General features: G+C 34.6%; 2 protein-coding genes across 2 annotated transcripts; one reads left to right on the top strand and one right to left on the bottom strand.

The window, feature by feature from the left end:
• Nucleotides 1-1,882: 1,882 nt before the first annotated feature.
• Nucleotides 1,883-2,589, bottom strand: LOC145041052 (chaperone protein dnaJ-like protein). Its single transcript, XM_078988961.1, has one exon. The coding sequence runs from the start codon at nt 2,322-2,324 to the stop codon at nt 2,013-2,015; it is 312 nt and encodes a 103-aa protein (XP_078845087.1). The 5' UTR covers nt 2,325-2,589; the 3' UTR covers nt 1,883-2,012.
• On the top strand, nt 2,590-18,588 carry LOC145038368 (uncharacterized). Its single transcript, XM_078986757.1, has 7 exons — nt 2,590-2,703; nt 4,913-5,137; nt 17,107-17,316; nt 17,397-17,760; nt 17,874-18,001; nt 18,127-18,358; nt 18,440-18,588. Exons 1-7 carry the CDS (start codon nt 2,590-2,592, stop codon nt 18,586-18,588), a joined length of 1,422 nt encoding a protein of 473 aa, XP_078842883.1.
• The last annotated feature ends 1,076 nt before the right edge of the window (nt 18,589-19,664 follow it).

Below are 19,664 nucleotides of genomic sequence, written 5' to 3'. Positions count from 1 at the left end.
TTATAAATTAAAATTATATTTTATTTTGTGGGATCTTAGGATATCGATCCCAATCTTACGGTTCCAATCTTGCAAACCCAAAAACAATCTTATGTAGAATTTTGATCTTGACAACCTTGGTATTATATTTTCATTTCTTTTTATTAGAATATTGATTTTCAATTTTTTTTTTTTTTTTTTGTCTTATCAACTCATTGAACTGTGAAAAATCAACCCAACAAGAACACTATACTCTTCATTTTCTTTTTCGTTTTAGGGCATCATATTTTAAAAAATCTACCAAATTATTGCAAAGAAAATTGCTTTGTATTTAAGATGGCAATGCTGTAATTGTGACATTTTCTTTTTTTGGGTAGATTATATTCCAAGTTAAAGTTACTCATATGGCTATTGTAGTAATTACAAAGAGTTGATTATATATGAGGGGTACTTTAGAGTTTTAAGTTGAAGACATTTGATTAAAATCCAACTATTCTCTCGAACTACTTTGTTTGATAAAACGCACCGACTCTTTTTTTTTTTTTTACGATTAAATTATTTATGTACAATGTTGCTAAACGGATAACAATATTCTAATGGATTGACCCACGTATGTGTAATATCTTTCTTTTCTAAAAGGATTGACTCTCGAAATAAAACTAAATGACCATTTTACCTTGACAATCCAAAGAACAAATTTCACAATATTCATCAAATCTAAAATTAAGAGTATTCATCATCGATTTTAACTTAAGAAGAGTTAAAAGAGAAAAGATGAAAGAAGGGCTAATAGGTAAAGAGTTAGTGTCTTTACCCTTTAAGCCAAGTTTTTTGGGTTAACCAATTAATTATTACGTCCAAATTAAGGAAAAAGGAAACAACCATACACAAGTGTCCGGATTAAGTGCTTAATTCATTAAACTCATTAAATCAAAAAGCAAAAAGATGTCTTCAACATACAAGTTATAATTACATAAACTAGGTAATTAGCATGAAAGAAGCATTCAGGAGTAGGGAGTCTCATACCAGGTATTCTCCTTTCTTCCTACTTACATGGGTGTTTGGTAGTGCTTAAAATTGATTTTTGCAATTTTTAGTCATGATAGTTAGTTTGAGTGTTTGGATAAACTGATTATGATTATGATTTTTTTTTTTTTATTATGTATGGTTAAAATGATCATATTATGGATAATCATGCTATCAACTTTGTACCATGTTTATCAAACCACTTTTGTAGAAAATCATCACTTCAATCCTATGGTCCAAAAATCACATGATAAAAATTGTTAGGAAAGTTAGATGTATAATGCAACCAAGTTAACATGTACCATGTGTGTTCATCAAGCTAAAGATCAAAACAGAATCAATAACTTTCACATCCTAATTTAAATCGTGGAATATGAACACAATCAACACATATGGAACCTATACACGAGGAACTAAACTTGCATTTGAACATGAATTCACATACCTAAAGACCCTTAATATGCACATCTCAAAGCTACTTCATAGATTAAGGGGGTGTTTCGATTCGCTTTTTAACAAAAAAAAAAAAAAAAAAAAAAAAAAAAAAAAAAAAAAAAGAGGAAAAGTGTCTTCAATTTAGTCTAAGTCGGGGTAAATAGAATTCACATCATTGATAGACAAAATGTTCCCATTCGTAGGAGGATGCCCATAAAGATCGAATCAACCAATAACCAGTTTCTAACTATCCAAACAAATTCATATAATTGATTTATAAAACAGAAACTCGAATCATATATGTGTAATTATATGATATGTTAAGTTCACAGAGGTCTAGAATTGGTATGTATATATTGATAGAATCATCAAGATGTAATCAGAATGAAACATCTAAATCACACTCCATCAAGTAGTATAATCAACTTACAATACATAACAATACGAGTAAGTAGAGAGTAATTGAATCAATAGAGGAGTATATTACAAATCTGAATTTCTTTCAAACATTCAGAAGAAGTAAAATTTTGCTTAATATATTACAATTACAGAAACCCAAATAGGTTACCGGGTTAATAGGGTTGGTTTGGAGGACGAACCGAGATCCGAACAGGGAGAGGCCGACCGGTACCAGAACCGCCACAACTATTACACGCCATCCGACCGGAACCAGCGCACGTCCGACATCCACGGTCACCGTCGGACCACCGATTACAAAGGCAACTAACCCGACCGGTGCCGTTGCAACTTGAACATCTTTGACCTGAACCTGAATCCGAACCAGGACCCATCATCGGATTCCGATCCATCACTGATTTCAAGAGAGCAGCTCCGGCTAACACGCTCAGACCCGTCGCAATCTGAGTCAAGACAATCGGACCCATATCGGATATTGAAGAATTGAGGTATGTTTTAGAGGGAGTAGAAGATTGATGATAATAGTAGTAGCCAGTAGGGGGGAAATATGAAGATTTTGTGGGTGAATTGAACTGATATTTTTTTGAGGTTTTGTAATGGGGAAAGATTTAGGAATATACAGTTCACACGGATCGGGAGGATATTGAAGTGGTGGTTGAATTGTACACGTAGAACTAGAAGAAGCGTGTAAATTTGGAGGTGGTGTGCTTGGAAGTTGGAATGTAGTGAGATATGGAGGCAAATGGTTGGCTTTGCTTGTACCCATTTCTCATCCTCTTGTTTCATTATGGTTATTTTGGTTCAAGCAAATTACACAATCTTCTATTCTTGAGTCTTGACCTTGCTGTAACAACATGGTTAGCAACTTTATTTATCAATTGAAAATATAAATTAAAATCAATATTATATATATATATATATATATATATATATATATATATATATATATATATATATATATATATATATATATATATATATATATATATATATATATATATCACTTTGGTGTTATTTGTGTTTTTAAGAAACAAAATACGTAAAATAACACGTACATTGAATAACATGTAGATCAAAAATCTATTAGTTTATAAAGAAATGATTGTTTTTTAAAATTTATAGACTTTGTTTTTTAAAGTTTATATACTCCATAATGACATTGAGGCATATTGATCATAGATGATAATAATAATAATAATAATAATAATAATAATAATAATAATAATAATAATAATAATAATAGACAAAACTGTAAATTTAGTCTCTTTGGTATTCAAAAAACTTTGGATAGGGTTCAAAAAGTTTTCAACTTGCATAGACCGTCCAAAATCAAGAATTTACTGTGATTTTAGTCCAAAAAAACTTGAAAAGACAGTTTTGCCCTTTTATTTTCTTTTTCGTATTTTTTATAATAATTCTAATACTTTTTTACTTAAAAAAAATTATCCACATCCCCACCGTTCTCTCTCTCTCTCTCTCTCTCTCTCTCTCTCTCTCTCTCTCTCTCTCTCTTCCCCATCTTCCTCACCTCACCTCACTTCACCTACAATTTAAACTACATGCACATTGTTTACGAAACATTGAAGCTTCCATGCACCATGAATCATCAGAATACAATTAGAATCATACATATCGACACCTCCTTAGTTCACTTGCATATGAGTTTCATAAACACCACGTGTCATCTTGATTTGAGATAAGTGACACGGATAAGTAGGCTTTGGGGGCATCAGACTTGTTCATATCTGCTGCTTATCATCACTAGTGGTGGTGAAAATGAAATCCAACATTTTATTAATATTCTCTTCATTCACCTGTCTCTTCTTCCCAGGAACATCATCTTCAGAACCAGAAAAGTAGTTAGGAGGATGTCGTACATGAGCAATCAACCAAGAAGAAGAGAAAGAGATTCAGGAAAGGATAATATTACCTTCCACGTTTAGTAATGATGGACACGACATTGAATATGAGGAATTAAGGTCCAATTGAGGGTTTCCAAGCCCTAATCACACCTTAAACATCATTGGAACAATCCCGTCATCACTATTAGAGCTTCTAGTCACCCTCCCTTCTCTCTCACACATACTACCGTATACTTGAACACACTAATGAAGTAGTCATCGACGATCATATGCTATGGGTTTCTTTTCTTGCCTCTTTCTAAAGAAGAACCGTCTCTGGATACAGAGCCTTCTTCACCCCTGTTGATGTAATAATCGTCCATGGGTTGCTGTAATAATCACTTCATCTTCTTTAACATATTCATACACATACAGCACAATAAACACACACAAAATGATGTAAAACCCAGAAATTGAAGATGAACAACTCACACCCCTGCAAATCTCGATCCAAATGCAGATTCAGATTGAAAGAAAAGCTTTTTAGATATGGGTTTCTGAAAAATGGTGGGGGAAAGAAATAGGAGATGGTGGGATGTTTCATCTTGGGGTAGGCTTCACTTTTCAACTTCTTGTTCTTCAATTTTTTCCCACGGACTCTGGTCCGACCCACACCTTTTTCTAGAAATATCACCCTTTCACATACTATCAAAATCAAACACATACATACAATTGGGTTTGATTTTCTTACTTCTTCTAGATTTTAATAATCATTTCACAACTGGTTCTTGTTTGAAAGCTCATATGGACGAGAACCAAAACAAATTGAGAAAAAGCATGACCAAGAGAAAGAGAGAGGGGGGAGGGAGGGAGAGAGAGAGAGAGAGAGAGAGAGAGAGAGAGAGAGGAGAACGGTGGGGGAAAGGGACAACTTTTTTTTAAATAAAAAAAGTATTAGAATGATTATAAAAAATATAAAAAAATAATAAAAGGGCAAAACCGTATTTTCAAGTTTTTTAGACCAAAATCACAGGAATTTCTTGATTTTGGACCTTCCATGCAAGTTGGAAACTTTTTGGACCCTATCCAAAGTTTTTTAAATACCACAGGGATCAATTTTGCAGTTTTGTCATAATAATAATAATAATAATAATAATAATAATAATAATAATAAATCATATATACATATATTCATTAACAATATTGATTTCTAGACAATAGTAAATGCCAGTAATGTTGGTGGTTGCAACGGTAGAGGTGGTGTCGATGGCAGAGGTGGTAACGTTAGTAGAAGTGGTAGCGTTGATGGTGGAGGTGGGGGTGGTGGTGGTGGCGATCATAGCGATAATGGTAGTGGAAGCGGTCGTGACAGTATTGGTAGAGATTGTAGTGGCAGACATGGTGGTGGTGGTGGACTTAGCGGATGTGGGGGTATACAAGTTTGGGAGCCGATCATAGCCTCATTTGTAGCTTTCGTTACATTTTCCATTTTACTCTCAGCCATCTTCTCTTCAAATGTCCCTACTAAACTCAGGTCTAGCATAAAATGACGGTCATGATAATTAAATTATGTCCCTGACAAGTGGATCAACATTATCGCAATCCTTAATGTGGTCTCAAAAGGTAAGACCATTTGGTCTATTATTTGTCATCTAGTTCTTACATATACCATCTACCATCTATGGATTGAATGAAACATATGATCTTCAATAAGAGAATACCATGTAAAACAATGCTCAAGACTATTATCGATGATATTCGTTCGACACTCTCGAGCCTAAACTTCAAGCCCTCCCCAACAGTTGCTATGGCCAAAATGTTAGGTAGTAGAGACCGATTCACCCTTTGACTTTATAGCTATTAGGCAGATCAAACATGGTTGAAAGAACGGTCGGGGTCAAGGGCGAGCCGCCCTTTCCAGGGGTCAGGGGTAGCGCTTATGGAAGAAATTTTTCAGGGAATAGTTCATTTATCAAATTCAACACCAAAATGAGTCATGGGCCATATTTGTCACAGTTTTTAGGCTTGGTCTTATTGGAAATTTTAGGTCAATAACTAGTGTGTGTGTGTGTGTATATATATATATATATATATACACACACACCTTGAATCCATGTAACCTAATGTATTTGAAAGCCATTCATCAATAAAATCTATATCACTTTATCTTATGTTTTACCGTGTCTGTAGGTGATCACTCTAATCATGTGAATCCTGTAAATTGATTGTATTATTATTTTTGTTTTGCATTATTAACATGTGTATGAAATCGTTAATTGTTTGTTGAAGTGCTTAAACCCGAACAACTGGTATTAGAGTTATGCTTAAGATGGAAATGTTAAGATCGAAAAAAATTAAGGTCATGATTTGGGTTTTATAGAATGTTGATCGAAGGATACCTTTACCATAAGAATTTACAAGAACCCTTGGCCAAAAAGAAACCTGGAGTGGTGAAGTAAGAGGACTAAATTAGCAGGATCTTGGCATGGTAAGATTATCATAGGCAAGGAAAGTAACTTATAGTATTGTTAATGTTAAGACTACCTACGGCCTGATAAATGTGTTATCTAATATGTAGGAAAAAACCTCAGCCTCAAATAAGGTTTTCTTGATATAACAGTTAGTTAACACGAAGATGAAGGAAGGCAGCTCGATGGCAAATCACGTGAAATAATTTAATTGTGACATCCCCATTTTCACGGCCAGAAAAGACCGATTTTGTTTATGCTTTATAAAAATCAGAGTACCTCTTTTAATAAAAATGTTGCAGAATTTGTTCCCTGTAAAACATGATATATACGTTATCAAAGCATTTCTGAAGAAAAGTAATTTTAATTTGTTTTAAAACATTTGGGATGTCATCGCCAATACAGAAACATAAGCATAAACAGAACTTACATTTATTTACACTAGTGATCTACATCTTTTTAATCTCTCAGTGTAATGTGACTTCATCTCAACACCTGTAATATAAATAAAATGAGTGGGTCAGGTTGGGAAACCTGGTGAGTACATAGGGTTTTCAACCCACAATAATATAATTATTATGTTTAAACAATCAAACAATCTACCCATCCCCATTATCTTCTTTACTCTTAAGGATCTATCCTAAGAGTCATCTATCCCGCATTTGTTCATGTTGAAGTCCTTTACTTCCAGAGTTATAGGACTGGCACTAAATCCATAGCTGTCAATGCTCGTTCGTAAAGCACTAATTCCATAGTTGATGGGTACTAAATCCATAGCTACCAGTATTTATCTAATAGGTACTAAGTCCATAGCTACCAATTCCTAACAGGTACTAAGTCCATAGCTACCAGTGTTTGTCCAATAGGCACTAGGTCCATAGCAACCGATGTTATTTGTTAGGCACTAAGTCTATAGCTGCCAATGTTTACTCACATCATCTTTTATCTCTCATCATTCATCTACCTATCTCATACCCAACATACTTGTATATTTAAAATACGTATACAGTTCAAATCATTTAAAACACGTATATAAAAAAAACATTCATCCAGCATAGACAACAAGTATTCAAATAATATGCACACATAGCATGTAGTTTATATAAAATATTTCATATCTATGTGTAAGATGAAAGTAACTATGCACTCACATGAGAAGGTGGTGACTCGGTACTCGGACAGCGCTTCGTTTACTTTAAAATAATTTCCTTCGACGAAACCTAGTATTATTACCACGAGATTTTAGTCTAATATTTATCGTTACTAATTATTAGTCTTATTATTATTATATAAACGTTTAAACAATACTTTCCAACCACTATGTACAGATAGGGGCCAGACATAAAACATCGGAGGGCAAGACCATTTTGGCATATAACACTTCTGAAATCCAACAACCCTATGCGGCCATTTAAACCAGATTCTCCGTACCGCGAGTAGTTAAAAAGATATTATAACGACACTTATATAAGTCATAATAATAGCTCAAATATTTATTATGAATTTATAATAACAATACTAATTTTAAATATAAACTATATTTAAAATAGGGTAAACATAACTTACTTACAAGGGGATTTCAGCTAGGAGTCGGGCTCTGCAAGAGCAGAACTTTGTCGCTGAATCTTTCTAAGAAAGATTTGTGCAGCGCTTCAGCACTCACCTTACTATACTAAAACTACAGAAAGAGAAGTTGAATCACGAGAGACCGAAATGCTCGGGGGATAAGAAGAGAAAGACTCTTGAATCAAGAGAATGGTGCAAGAAATATGAGAGACCAAGCCTCTTATTTATAGTAATTGAATTTACAAAAACTACCCTCCATAATTACTTAATGACCTTATAATTATATAAACGACTAAGCACCCCTTCATAATACTATTTTAAATAGATTTAATGATATTTGTACTAAACTAATGTCGAAAGAGCTCAACATTGATCTTATAATGACCGCATCGTCGATACATTTCTAATGATATATACATATCTTTATATATGTGTAAGTATATATGATTTATACTTTATTTTAATACGTAAATATGTTATTATAATTTGTAACTCGTTCATACAAACTCCGTTTTTGACATTCTTTATATCCACGCGTAGGTGGAGACGTACTCTACAACTTTCGTTTAGACTTCGCAGGTAATTTTGACATTATTTTTAAAGTTATATTTTTAACAGGCCGGGACAGGATTGGTCTGTTAAAATCTCATAACTTCTTCATCTGATGTCCATTTTCATTTTTCTTTTTATTGTTACGCCACTTATAACAAGATCTTCGATTCTCGTTTAGGTTGTGTCGGCTAAAAACCGCTCGATCTAATACTCAAACTTCGGGTTGTACACCGTTAAGCCGAAACTTCGAAAAATCATAACTTCCTCATACGAAGTCAGATTTGGGCTTTCTTTTTATGGAAGTTCTCAAGTTAACATATTATACGACTTTCATTTAGATTACTAAGGCTAAAAGAATCTTTATCATAAATTCACTATTTACGTCTTCGCGGTGCCGTGCCGGTTCTGTCGCTAAACTTCGACGGGTCATAACTTCTTCGTTATAACTCGAATTTCGGCGCTCTTTATATGTACGGAACCCTTGAGACATATTCTACAACTTGGTTAACATTATTTATTATAAATAATCATTTTTACGAAAAGTCATTTTCGACCCCTATTATCTCTAAGTTGACTAGCCCGGATCTGTGGGCGTTACATTAATTCGATTATATCAAGGCTAATTTTGGTTGATATTAAGTTTAAGGATGAAGTCCAATCCATTTTATTAGTATTATATTTTCCTAAAAGTGGGTGTGGTATAGTGACAATGATTAGTAGCTCATGTGGAACTACTAAGTTGACATTTGAAGGAATTTGTGATCTAATCTTTCGTGAGGATATTCACAAAAGGAATGTAGGGAAACATAAAATGGTCTATTGATTGCAGAAGGCAATGGAAAAAAACCAATATAGGAAGCAGTGATAGAGGAAGATCAAAATCTTGGAAAAGAGGTTAGTAGAAGAATAGGAAAGATATTACCTATTGGAATTGCAAATAGAGTGTTCACTTTGGAAAGCAGTGCCCAAAACCCTTAACAAACAAAGGTAAAAGGGATTTGAATGTGGCAACAAACTTCAATGGTGATGCATTATTCTGATGTATCGAAAACACAAAAGAATCTTGGATAATGAATTCGAGTGCATTGTTTCATGCTAGTCATTCCAAAAGTGTAATACATCATTTTAGGCATTATAGTAGGAAGGTTTAGTTTGAATACAAAAAGATCCTAGATATGGATGTTGTATCAAGAATGCATTAGGAATGAGTTGGATTTGAAAGAACATCAAGTACAATACATATCTAAATAGAACATTCATATCAGTTGGAAAAGTTAATGATGAGCTTCACCATGTTACTTTTAGTGATCATTAATGGAATCTAGAAAAGGTTAATTTGGTTGTTGCTAGGGACAAAAACATGGTACCCTTTACATGGTAGAGGTTTATGAAGATAAATCAAACGATGTAGTATAAGAAGCAGGGTCATACATTTTATGGAACCAACGACTTGTGTATGAGTAAGAAGGGAATGAAGATGCTAGCCTATAAAGAGAAGATTCCATATTTTAATAGTATGATGGTTGATGAAACATCCAAAAATATGGTCAAAAATATTTTCATTTTTATAATAAATTGAGTAGTGTTTTCCAATAACATCCAAAATTTTGAATAAAACCAATATATCAATTTTCCTTAAAGTCATAGTAAAACATCATAGCGAATCTCAATGGTTTGTTTGATACAGTCATCCCGAGCTCTTCCCTTTACAACCGAAAGTACCTGCAACATGAACTAAAAATGATAAGCACAAAGCTTAGTGACTTCCCCCAAAATACCTCATACCATACATAAAATAAGCATATAGTGGGCCCCGCCCAGTCACTGGGCCCCACCCGGTCATCGTGCCCTGCCCGGTCATTGAGCTGAGATCGGAAGTGAATCGGGCCCCACCCAACATGCATATAACATATATCAAATAAACACATACACATGTAACATAGATACATAGCATACAAATAGTCATCGAGCCCCGCCCGACATCGAACCTTATCCCGAAAAGCATATAAAAACAGGCGCATGCAAGAGTCACAAAGACAGTTAGCATACTATCAACATAACGATAACATAGGCCGGCATTGGTGCATTCAACCCGCTAAACCCGATAATGAAACTCACCTCGAATACAGAAAGGTAGTCGAACGCATCCTGGCTCTGAATATCGATTCCACTCAACCTCTAAACAGAAAAGATTTCCTTAAATACAACTCAAAATACCGAAAAGTGCCTTAAAGGTTAAACTTGGTCAAAGACTAAAGTCAAAGTCAACGGCCCGAGTTGACCCAACTCATCGAGTTTCTCCATTAGTCTGCAAAGTCGGGAAGAAACCGATCCAACTCGTCGAGTTTATCTATAAACTCGCTGAGTTTTCCAGAAACCCAACATCTTAATTCATTAAGCCAACCTTATCGAAATTAAGAGCTTCACAACTCAGATCTTAACTGAAATGGCATTTAGAAGGGTAAAGTTTCCAACTTTACCCCTATGAACCACCAAAATAGGTTCAAAACCCAAACCACATGCTTAAAAGCGTGAGGGCTTAATCATTAAGCACTTAATCACCAGAGGCATAGCCCCAAATTGCCGATCTAGCCCTAAAAGTTGAATGGTTATGTAAAGTTTCCAACTTTACACTCATGCATGACTAGGAGAGGCTCACATGCTCAAAAAAGGCCAAAAGAAGGACTTAATGGAAGCATGAAGCACTTAAGACCATAAAGTTGGCACCTTTATGCCAAAAGAGCTCATGAAAATCTTAGATCTGAAAGGATAACATTTGGGACGTCCTACACCCCAGTCATCCACCCAAACAACGCTAAAAGCATACAAACTAACCCAAGAAGAGATCTATGCAACTAATCTATGAAACTAATAAGCAAGATATGAACTTGATACCTCAAAAACTTGACAAATAAGCTAGTGATTCTGGATCCAAGACTCCTTCTTCAAGCCAAGCAACTCCTAATTCCTTAGCTCCTTCAAAATGCACCAAAATGGACACTTAAGGCTCTCCTTAAGCTCACACACTCAATAATGGAAGTAAATACTTTATTTTAGGGTTTTTGGACAAAGGAGGCTGGTAAGGAGGCCAACCAAGGGACTTAAGGCCTTTAAATAGGGTGAAACACCCTAAAAATTAGGTTTTCCTTCTCAGCTGCTAACTCGGCAAGTTGAGGCACCTCAACTTACCGAGTTGACTCATTAACTTCGCGGTTAAAACAACTTCGACACGTTGAGTTAAGGCTACCAACTCGACGAGTCCTCCAAGAAAATGTTAATAATTGGAAATAAATTCATACCAGAAACCAGACGTTACAGTGGAGTTATGTGATCCATGTGCTATTTATAACATAATAATGTTATTTTTGCAAAGATGGGTCAATAGCATAAGGTTTGGAAATTGGAGTTAGTTTATTCAGTTGTATACGGTCCCATTTTAGTTTCTTTAGTGGGAGGTTGTAGGTGTTTTTTTACTTTTATTGAAGATTGCACAAGAATAGTTTTGGTTTGTTTTTTGAATAACAAATTAGATATGTTTAGCACCTTTAAGAAATAGAAAGTCGGTGTGGGAAATGAAACAAATATGAAGAATAAGTGTTTCAAGTCAGACGATAGGGGATAGAATAAAATCATAGAATGTGTAGGTTTTCCAATATAGCCCCAATTCTATTGATATTCATTTTTAGGAATACAAAAATTTTGTAGGTTTTCCAATATAGTACATCTCAGGTTGTCAAGTAAACTCATGCTAACTATGTCCTTAAGGTAACTGTGTTAGTTTATGATGATTACATATGACAATTTGTGTATAATGGTATTGAACATTATCAAATATTAATTGGTTGATCTTTTATGTGTTTTTTCTGCTAATCTATTTTTTGTTCCCATATTTTGAATCAAATAGTAACCAACACAAAATATCATGAATCTAAAATATTTATTAACACCAGTTTCAGAACAAAGAGAATAAGCTGGGTACACCCCAACTAATATGAAAGCTACAACTAATTGCTCTCACAAAATCTCAAATACATAAGTATATGAAAAATTAGAATAAGTATTACCTAATTACTAATCTAGAATTTACCTAAACTAATAAGTCCTAACAAACCAAAATACTTTAGTGCTTATCTTGACTTGTGGGCTTCTTCTTTTGAGCTTCATTAAAAACTTAAAACTAGCTTGATCTTTAATATATTCAACTTACTATGAATGAATTAGCCTCAAGTCATGTTGATATTTATTTTTAAAGGTAAGAAATCTGTGTAGTTTGTCCACTATAATACATCTCAGGTTGTCAAGTCAAATAATGCTAACTAATTATTTAGATTTGATGGTGCAAAACATGTACATTGTTTTATAGTTGTACAACTCATCGTTGACATTCAATCTTGGATAAATAAGTATGAATAATAAGTATGAATATTATAACGGATCATGCATAGTAATGTTATATCCCATAGATTTTCGGATGTAGTCTTTAAAAGAATTAGCTTTACCATACAAAAGGCTTAGCGGCGCATCTTGTTGCCCGTTTTCCATCTCACTCATTATACGATGATAAGTAAATGGATTTAGAGTTACTTAGCAAGTTGAGTTGTCAGGCAGCCAAGTTATCTTTGTGTTGTGAGTTGTATTATTCTGTATAATGTTGGAGACACCTAATATTGAGGATGGATATATATTTTCTACTCTACCTGAAACATCCCAAAAAAATACAACCCAAAAATTTCATTTTTAATCATTATCAAAACCATAAATCCTCCGTCATCATAAATAAAATCAAGAACCATGTATCTAAAAATATCATGTCAAATACTATATTGAAATCATATGAGAAAATATCAGAGTCTAAAACAATCCCAAGCTAAAACTGTGGTGTGTGTCATGCGATCATCCCGAGCCCTTCCCCTTGCTAGTGGAAGTACTTGAAACCAAAACTGAAAACTGTAAGCACGAAGCTTAGTGAGTCTCCCCAAACTACCACATACCATACACATAACATATAACATATCTTGGGCCCCGCCCTTGCTACATCGAGTCTAGCTCGGCATCGGCTTTCCTGACATCGAGCCCCGCTCGGCATCGAACCCTATTCGGCATCGGGCCCCACTCGACATCGAGCCCCGCCCGACATTGAGCAGATCTTAGCATACATAATAACATATTAACTAACATATAACATAACACATATACTAACATGAAAACCTTCCTCGGGTCCCACCTGGCATCGGACCAAGATCCTGAAACATACTATCATATCCTACTAACAAGACATTCCTCGGGCATACCCCGACATTAGACCGAAATCCAGAAGCATATACTACATACTAGCTAGACATTCCTCGGGCTTGCCCCGACATCAGACCGAAGTCTGGAACTCCTAACTCAGAACAAATACATGCAAGAATCACAAAGACATCAAGCATAAAGGTATACAAGCATTCCTCGGTACCTCCCCATCATTGGATCGAGATTCGGAAAAAACATATAACTCTACATCGGGCCACGCCCAGCATCGGACCATAATCTGAAACTACTATTAACTTAAACGGGCCGGTCTTAATGCCTTAGACTTGTTCCTACAGGAGAAAACTCACCTTGAAAAGTTGTGAAGAATATCTGATAGCTACTCTAATGTCTCCCCGACTATCAAAATCACAATAATACTTAGTCAAAATGTGATAATCATCCTTAGGGTAAAATGACCATTTTACCCCGTGGTTAAAGTCAAAGTCAAGGACAACTCCCAGTCAACCCAACTCGGCGAGTCCCTGTAATGCTTAACTCGTGGTTGACTGAGTCAACTCAACAAGTCCCTTACAGACCCGTCGAGTTCTTCCTGTCATAATCATCGGGACAACCCACTTCAACTCGTCGAGTCCTTCCCTAGACTCGCTGAGTTCCCCTGTCTGATTGAGCCATCCTAAAGTATTAACCCCCTACCTTTCATATCTATGTTCCAAACTTCATCCACATACTGGGAATAAACTCTTAAGGGTAAAGTTTCCAACTTTACCCGTCCTTAGTCCTTCTTAATGGGTTTAACCCAAACCCTAACTTCTTTAAGACATGAATCTTGATCTATAAGCCATAACACCCTAAACCAAGGTTCAATATACTAGATCTAGGCTTTTTTTCATTTGTTGGTCACGTAAAGTCCCGATCTTTCCTTTCATGCATGGTCTTTTACGACTAAAAAGGTTGTGTTCTTGCATACAAGCTTGCATGGGGCTTCCATGGTCATAAAGTTTGCATGTTTATGGCATGGAACCCTTCTTAGACTCCAGATCTAAGATATAAGTCACTTGGGAGGTCCCAATCCCAAGGATCAAGGTTCTGGAACCAAAACCTTCATAAAATAGAAACAAATAGATCTAAGAGGAGAAGGATCAAGTTAGAGACTTAATTACCAGAAAATGTAGCTAATGAAGTGTTGTTCCTGGATCTACTCCTTCCCCCTTGAGGCTTCTTTCTTCTTCTTCTTCTTCCACAAGCTTCAAAAGGCACTAATAACACTCAAAATAGAAAGAAATAGCTCAATAACACACAAGGTTGATTGGGGTTTCGATAGTGGGCTGTGGAGGTGATGGAGGCTAGGGTGGAGGCCTGATATGATGTTTAAATAAGGTGTAAACCCTAAATAATAGGGTTTCCTCCTGACGGACCTACTCGTCGAATCAAGACTTTCGACTCGTCGAATAGACCACTTAAATCCCGTGTCCAAACTGGCATCTACTCGACGAGTTAGGGCTACCAACTCATCGAGTAGCTCTTACAAAATAAATACTTAAATAAATTAAATGCGGACCAGGAACGCGACGTTAGACTACCAAACCTTGAAGTCCAGATGTCAAAGAACAAAGACTAGATCTCAACTACCTTAGTTGATCAGATTTGAATCAAAAGTTGTTGACGTTTTGGTGTTGATGAAGATCATCCCCTGATGACCAAAAGACACTGAAGCAGTTGTTAACACAAAACCCACTGAAACGGATTATCAGCACGAAGATCATCATACTGAAGACTTGATCCGCTGGTACTAATACTCATTAGCTTGTTCAAACATTGATGACCGATCAGTATGTCCATACGTTGAAGTTCTTATACACTAATGACATAATAAGTTGAAGTCCTGAGACACTGATGATCATATACTATTTGCTGAAGCTGAAACTAACCAGTGGATGACTCCATGATGTTGAGGCCCTGATCAAGATATGAGTTGATGGTGTTAATGCCCAAATCTGTAGCAGATCGGAATTACTTAGTGAAGAATTATTATGATGATCTTATCGGATATGTTTATTCTTTACCAAATATGCTTTTATCTTAGAAGATCCAATCCTTACAAACCAAGTATTTGATTTAATCAGAAGATCTAGAGAATCTATAGAAAGTTTATTTCCTACGTTTTGTGGTAATTAGTTTGTTTAGACTTGTATTTTATGAGACGCTTTAATAAGTCAATTGTTGATAATTTGTATTCAGGGGGGGAAAGAATATGTAGAGAGATCTAAGAGTTCGTTGTGAGTTCTTAGAGAAGATTCAGAAAAATATGTTTTTTTCTAAATCCTTATGCTTAAAAGGAAAACCTTGATAAATGAAATAAGTTTTTGTTTGTTGAATCTTTGGGCATGTTTGGCGCGGAGCTTTTAGGAGCGTTTGGGAGCTTCTAGCTTGTAGCGTTTAACAAAACGCTCCATTATAAACAAACAGCCTTGTTTGGCACGAGGAGCGTTTAGCTTTTAACCTAAATCAAAAGCTCTAAAATCAAACGCTATATGAAGAAGCGTTCAAGAAAAATCTGTTGGGCTTTGCATTCAATTTCCAGATTTGCCCACAATTAATAATTTTGATCGTACTCCTTATTTGCGATCTGCTTTAAACCTAACAACTAACAAACCTCTACCCCTTGCCGCCATTGCTAGATCAATCACCTCCTGCTGCTATGGCTATTTGCACTGGTAAGTATTTTTTTTCTGTAAACAATTGTCGTATCTATTAACAGAGTACGTATATGTTTGGTTTGTGTGGTTTTTCTCCCTACATCGGTACTTCTCTAGAATAAAATAAGAACCATGCTTCTCTTTTAAATAAAAAATATTGCTTTGACTTTTGTATTTTGTTCACACCTTTTATTATTGTAGCCACGTGAAAGGCTACAACTTTTGTCCTTGTTTTCTATATTACCTTCACATAGGCTCTTTATTGTACAGTGGAGTTGTTTTTCTAGGCTTTTCTTTATCATGGCACATCAATAAATAAAATTTCTAGATACAAAAGTTAGTAAAAGATTGTTGGATGTTCCATATTAGGTCGAGTGATAAAGCAAAATATATGCATCTTAAAAGCAAAAGTTACTGTTGAACAAGATTTGTAAATAACACATGTATTTTGTGGCTTAAAATCAATAGAATGCTTACTTTTTGTGCCTTTTACATACAAAATAAGTTAGTAGTAAATAAACTAAAACATATTTACTTTATAATCTTTTAGTGGTTTATGAAAATAGTTTATAAAATAACATGTCAGATAATTTTCCTGTAGGAACTTATGCTTCTAAAACTAGTAACACATTTTATGATTGTAAAGGTGTATCTATTTGTGATTTAAGCTCTGTACACTTTGTTTGTTTGTGTTGTTGCCCTGCATTATATGTGTTTATAAAGTTTAGTATTTGTGGATTTAATTCAACTTTAGGTACATACATGGCCTCCAACAATGAAAATGAAAAAAAAAAGTTTGATTGGCCAGAGCAGTCTGTTATGATTTTTTGTGACATCTTAAAAAAATATATTATGAAATATGGACGTACTCAGCCAATTAAATGGCAAGATCTTCATCCAATTTTTGAAAAAGATGCTGCTACTAAGCTAAACAAATACAAAGCATTAAAGAACAAATATGATGGAATGCGAAAAGACTATAATTTGTGGAAGTCCTTAAAAAATGGAGAAACGGGTTTAGGTTGGAACGAAAGTACAGGACAACTAAATTGTTCAGATGAATGGTGGGATCGAAAAATTAAGGTAGTAAGCTTAAATCATTTTTATTATCATAAACTTTAGCGTTATCTTGAACACTAATAGTGAAAAATTATATCATGTAGGAAAACCCATATGTTAAAGCCATTCGAAAAAAACAACCTTCTTTAGAACTACAACTTACATGGGACCAAATCTTTGGGGATGCAGTTGCCAGTGGTATAAACTATGTGGCACCGTCCATGCATCATACTACTTTAAATGGCATGCCTAATGTTAATATTGATGATGAAAATCCGACGATGGGTGATAATGTTGAAACGGGTGATGACACTTTCTTCTCTTCACAATATCCTCAACACTCTTCTCATTTGGGCTTAGGAAATGAAGATGGTGGCTACTATTCAGATTTGATGCATTATGCAAGAGATGTATTCTCACCGAACAATACCGGGGGGTCTAATCAAGTTGAAAAGAGTTCCAAAGAAAGTTCTAAACTATATTCGTATACACACTCGCGATAGGTTTGTCTAATAGAGATGTTGGGGAGCGATTTCAACGATCAGGATATACTGTTAGTAGTGCATTTCATGATGTTTTAGAGGCAATAACTGCCCGAGGAAATAGTTTCAACGGTCTAGCACGTGACATTATACGACCAAAAGATCCAACCTTTCGATTAATACCATTGCAAATCAAGAATGATAGAAGATACATGCCATATTTTAAGGTATGATATTTGTATGTTTGTTTTAATTTTTTAATACCATATGTTATTATTATTATTATTATTATTATTATTATTATTATTATTATTATTATTATTATTATTATATTTTTAAAAAATGAATTTAGGATTGCATTGGATGTATTGATGGTACACATATAGCCGCATGTATCCCTGAAACTCAACAATTGCGCTATATCGGTAGAAAAGGGATACCGACATTTAATGTAATGGCAACTTGTGATTTTGATATGTGTTTTACCTTTGCATCTGTTGGATGGGAGGGTTCTGCACATGACACACGTGTTTTCCTTCATGCAATTAACACGCCATCAATGAACTTTCCAAAACCACCTGAAGGTAAATTATCATTATCTTTATTATTTTCTTAATATGATATAAGTAACATTTCAATTTTTTTGTTCTCCTCCAATAAAATAGGTAAATATTATTTCGTAGATAAATGTTATCCAGATAGAAATGGGTATATGGTTCCGTATTCCAAAACAAGATACCATTTATCTCAATTTGAAAATGAGCCTCCAAATAATATGCAAGAAACTTTCAACCGTTCACATTCATCACTGTGAAGTTATATTGAAAGATCATTTGGAATCTTGAAGAGTCAATGGAAAATACTCCATAAAATGCCTAAATTTAGTGTGGAAACTCAAATTGACATTATTATGGCTACATTTGCCTTACATAACTACAATCGTCGTAATGCTGAGCAAGCAACAGTTTTTGATATTGTGGAACTATATCCAGATTGCATACCAAATGATGAACCTCGTCATGTTCGCGGTAATGACGGAAGTAATGAAGACTTATACGAAGGATCTAATAATATGAAGCACATTCGCAATGATATTGCTACTTTAATATGGAATGCTCGACATCGATGATATCATCAATAGTTTTTACATTGCAATATAACTTGTGATTATTGTAATGGAACATAGTTATGCAAAGTTACTAAATTTTAAGAATTGTAGTTCGACAATCTTTTATTTATTTATTATGTTTCACAATTAAAATTTAAATAAGTGCCCTTTTATGTAATTTTACACATTTCAAAAGCTTCCAGCTACTTCTGCCAAACACTCTTATAACAAATAAAAACTACAGCTTCCAGCTACCCGCTACCAGCTAACAGCTACACGCTACCCGCTTCCAGCTAGTTTTGCCAAACACGCCCTTTGTGTTATTATTTCGCGTTTCTTATTGATTCATAAACAAATGTTCGGATCATGGGGCCAACATAATGCTATGAACTATCTAATACTTTGAAATCAAAGAGTAAGAATAGATAGATCAAACCTCACTAATTTGATTAATATTCAAAATAACATCCAAAATGAACAATAGAATCCTAATGAATTTCTAGAGATTCAAGAGCCTAGCCTCTCCCAAGGTGCAAGACCTGATTTCACCTAAAAGATAAATTCACCCTTCTTCCGACTACGATCTTATAATATTCGGTCATAACAAATGAAATAAGTAAAATACCTAAATTACCTCTCTAATAATAAGATGCTTCTTATTTATTGATTTTCCCAAATTACCCTTATCTCAAATAGGTGCTCAAGGTGGATATGTAGCACATAAGTCCTTAAGGTAGAACTTTATGTATAATGATATTGAACATTAACAAATCATAGGCTTC

The sequence above is a fragment of the Lactuca saligna genome, chromosome 4, assembly GCF_052625555.1.
Source record: "Lactuca saligna cultivar CGN05327 chromosome 4, ASM5262555v1, whole genome shotgun sequence".
NCBI classification, from domain to species: Eukaryota; Viridiplantae; Streptophyta; class Magnoliopsida; order Asterales; family Asteraceae; genus Lactuca; species Lactuca saligna.
This window is presented reverse-complemented; position numbering and strand designations above follow the sequence as displayed.

What these genes read in the sequence shown, in the direction of transcription:
- LOC145041052 (XM_078988961.1), bottom strand. Translation starts at nt 2,324, where the DNA reads ATGGGTCCGATTGTCTTGACTCAGATTGCGACGGGTCTGAGCGTGTTA.
- LOC145038368 (XM_078986757.1), top strand. Translation starts at nt 2,590, where the DNA reads ATGGAGGCAAATGGTTGGCTTTGCTTGTACCCATTTCTCATCCTCTTG. An exon ending in GGTGGGATCGAAAAATTAAG is followed by an intron (nt 17,317 to 17,396) that starts GTAGTAAGCTTA and finishes TATATCATGTAG; the next exon opens with GAAAACCCATATGTTAAAGC. An exon ending in GATACATGCCATATTTTAAG is followed by an intron (nt 18,002 to 18,126) that starts GTATGATATTTG and finishes AAATGAATTTAG; the next exon opens with GATTGCATTGGATGTATTGA.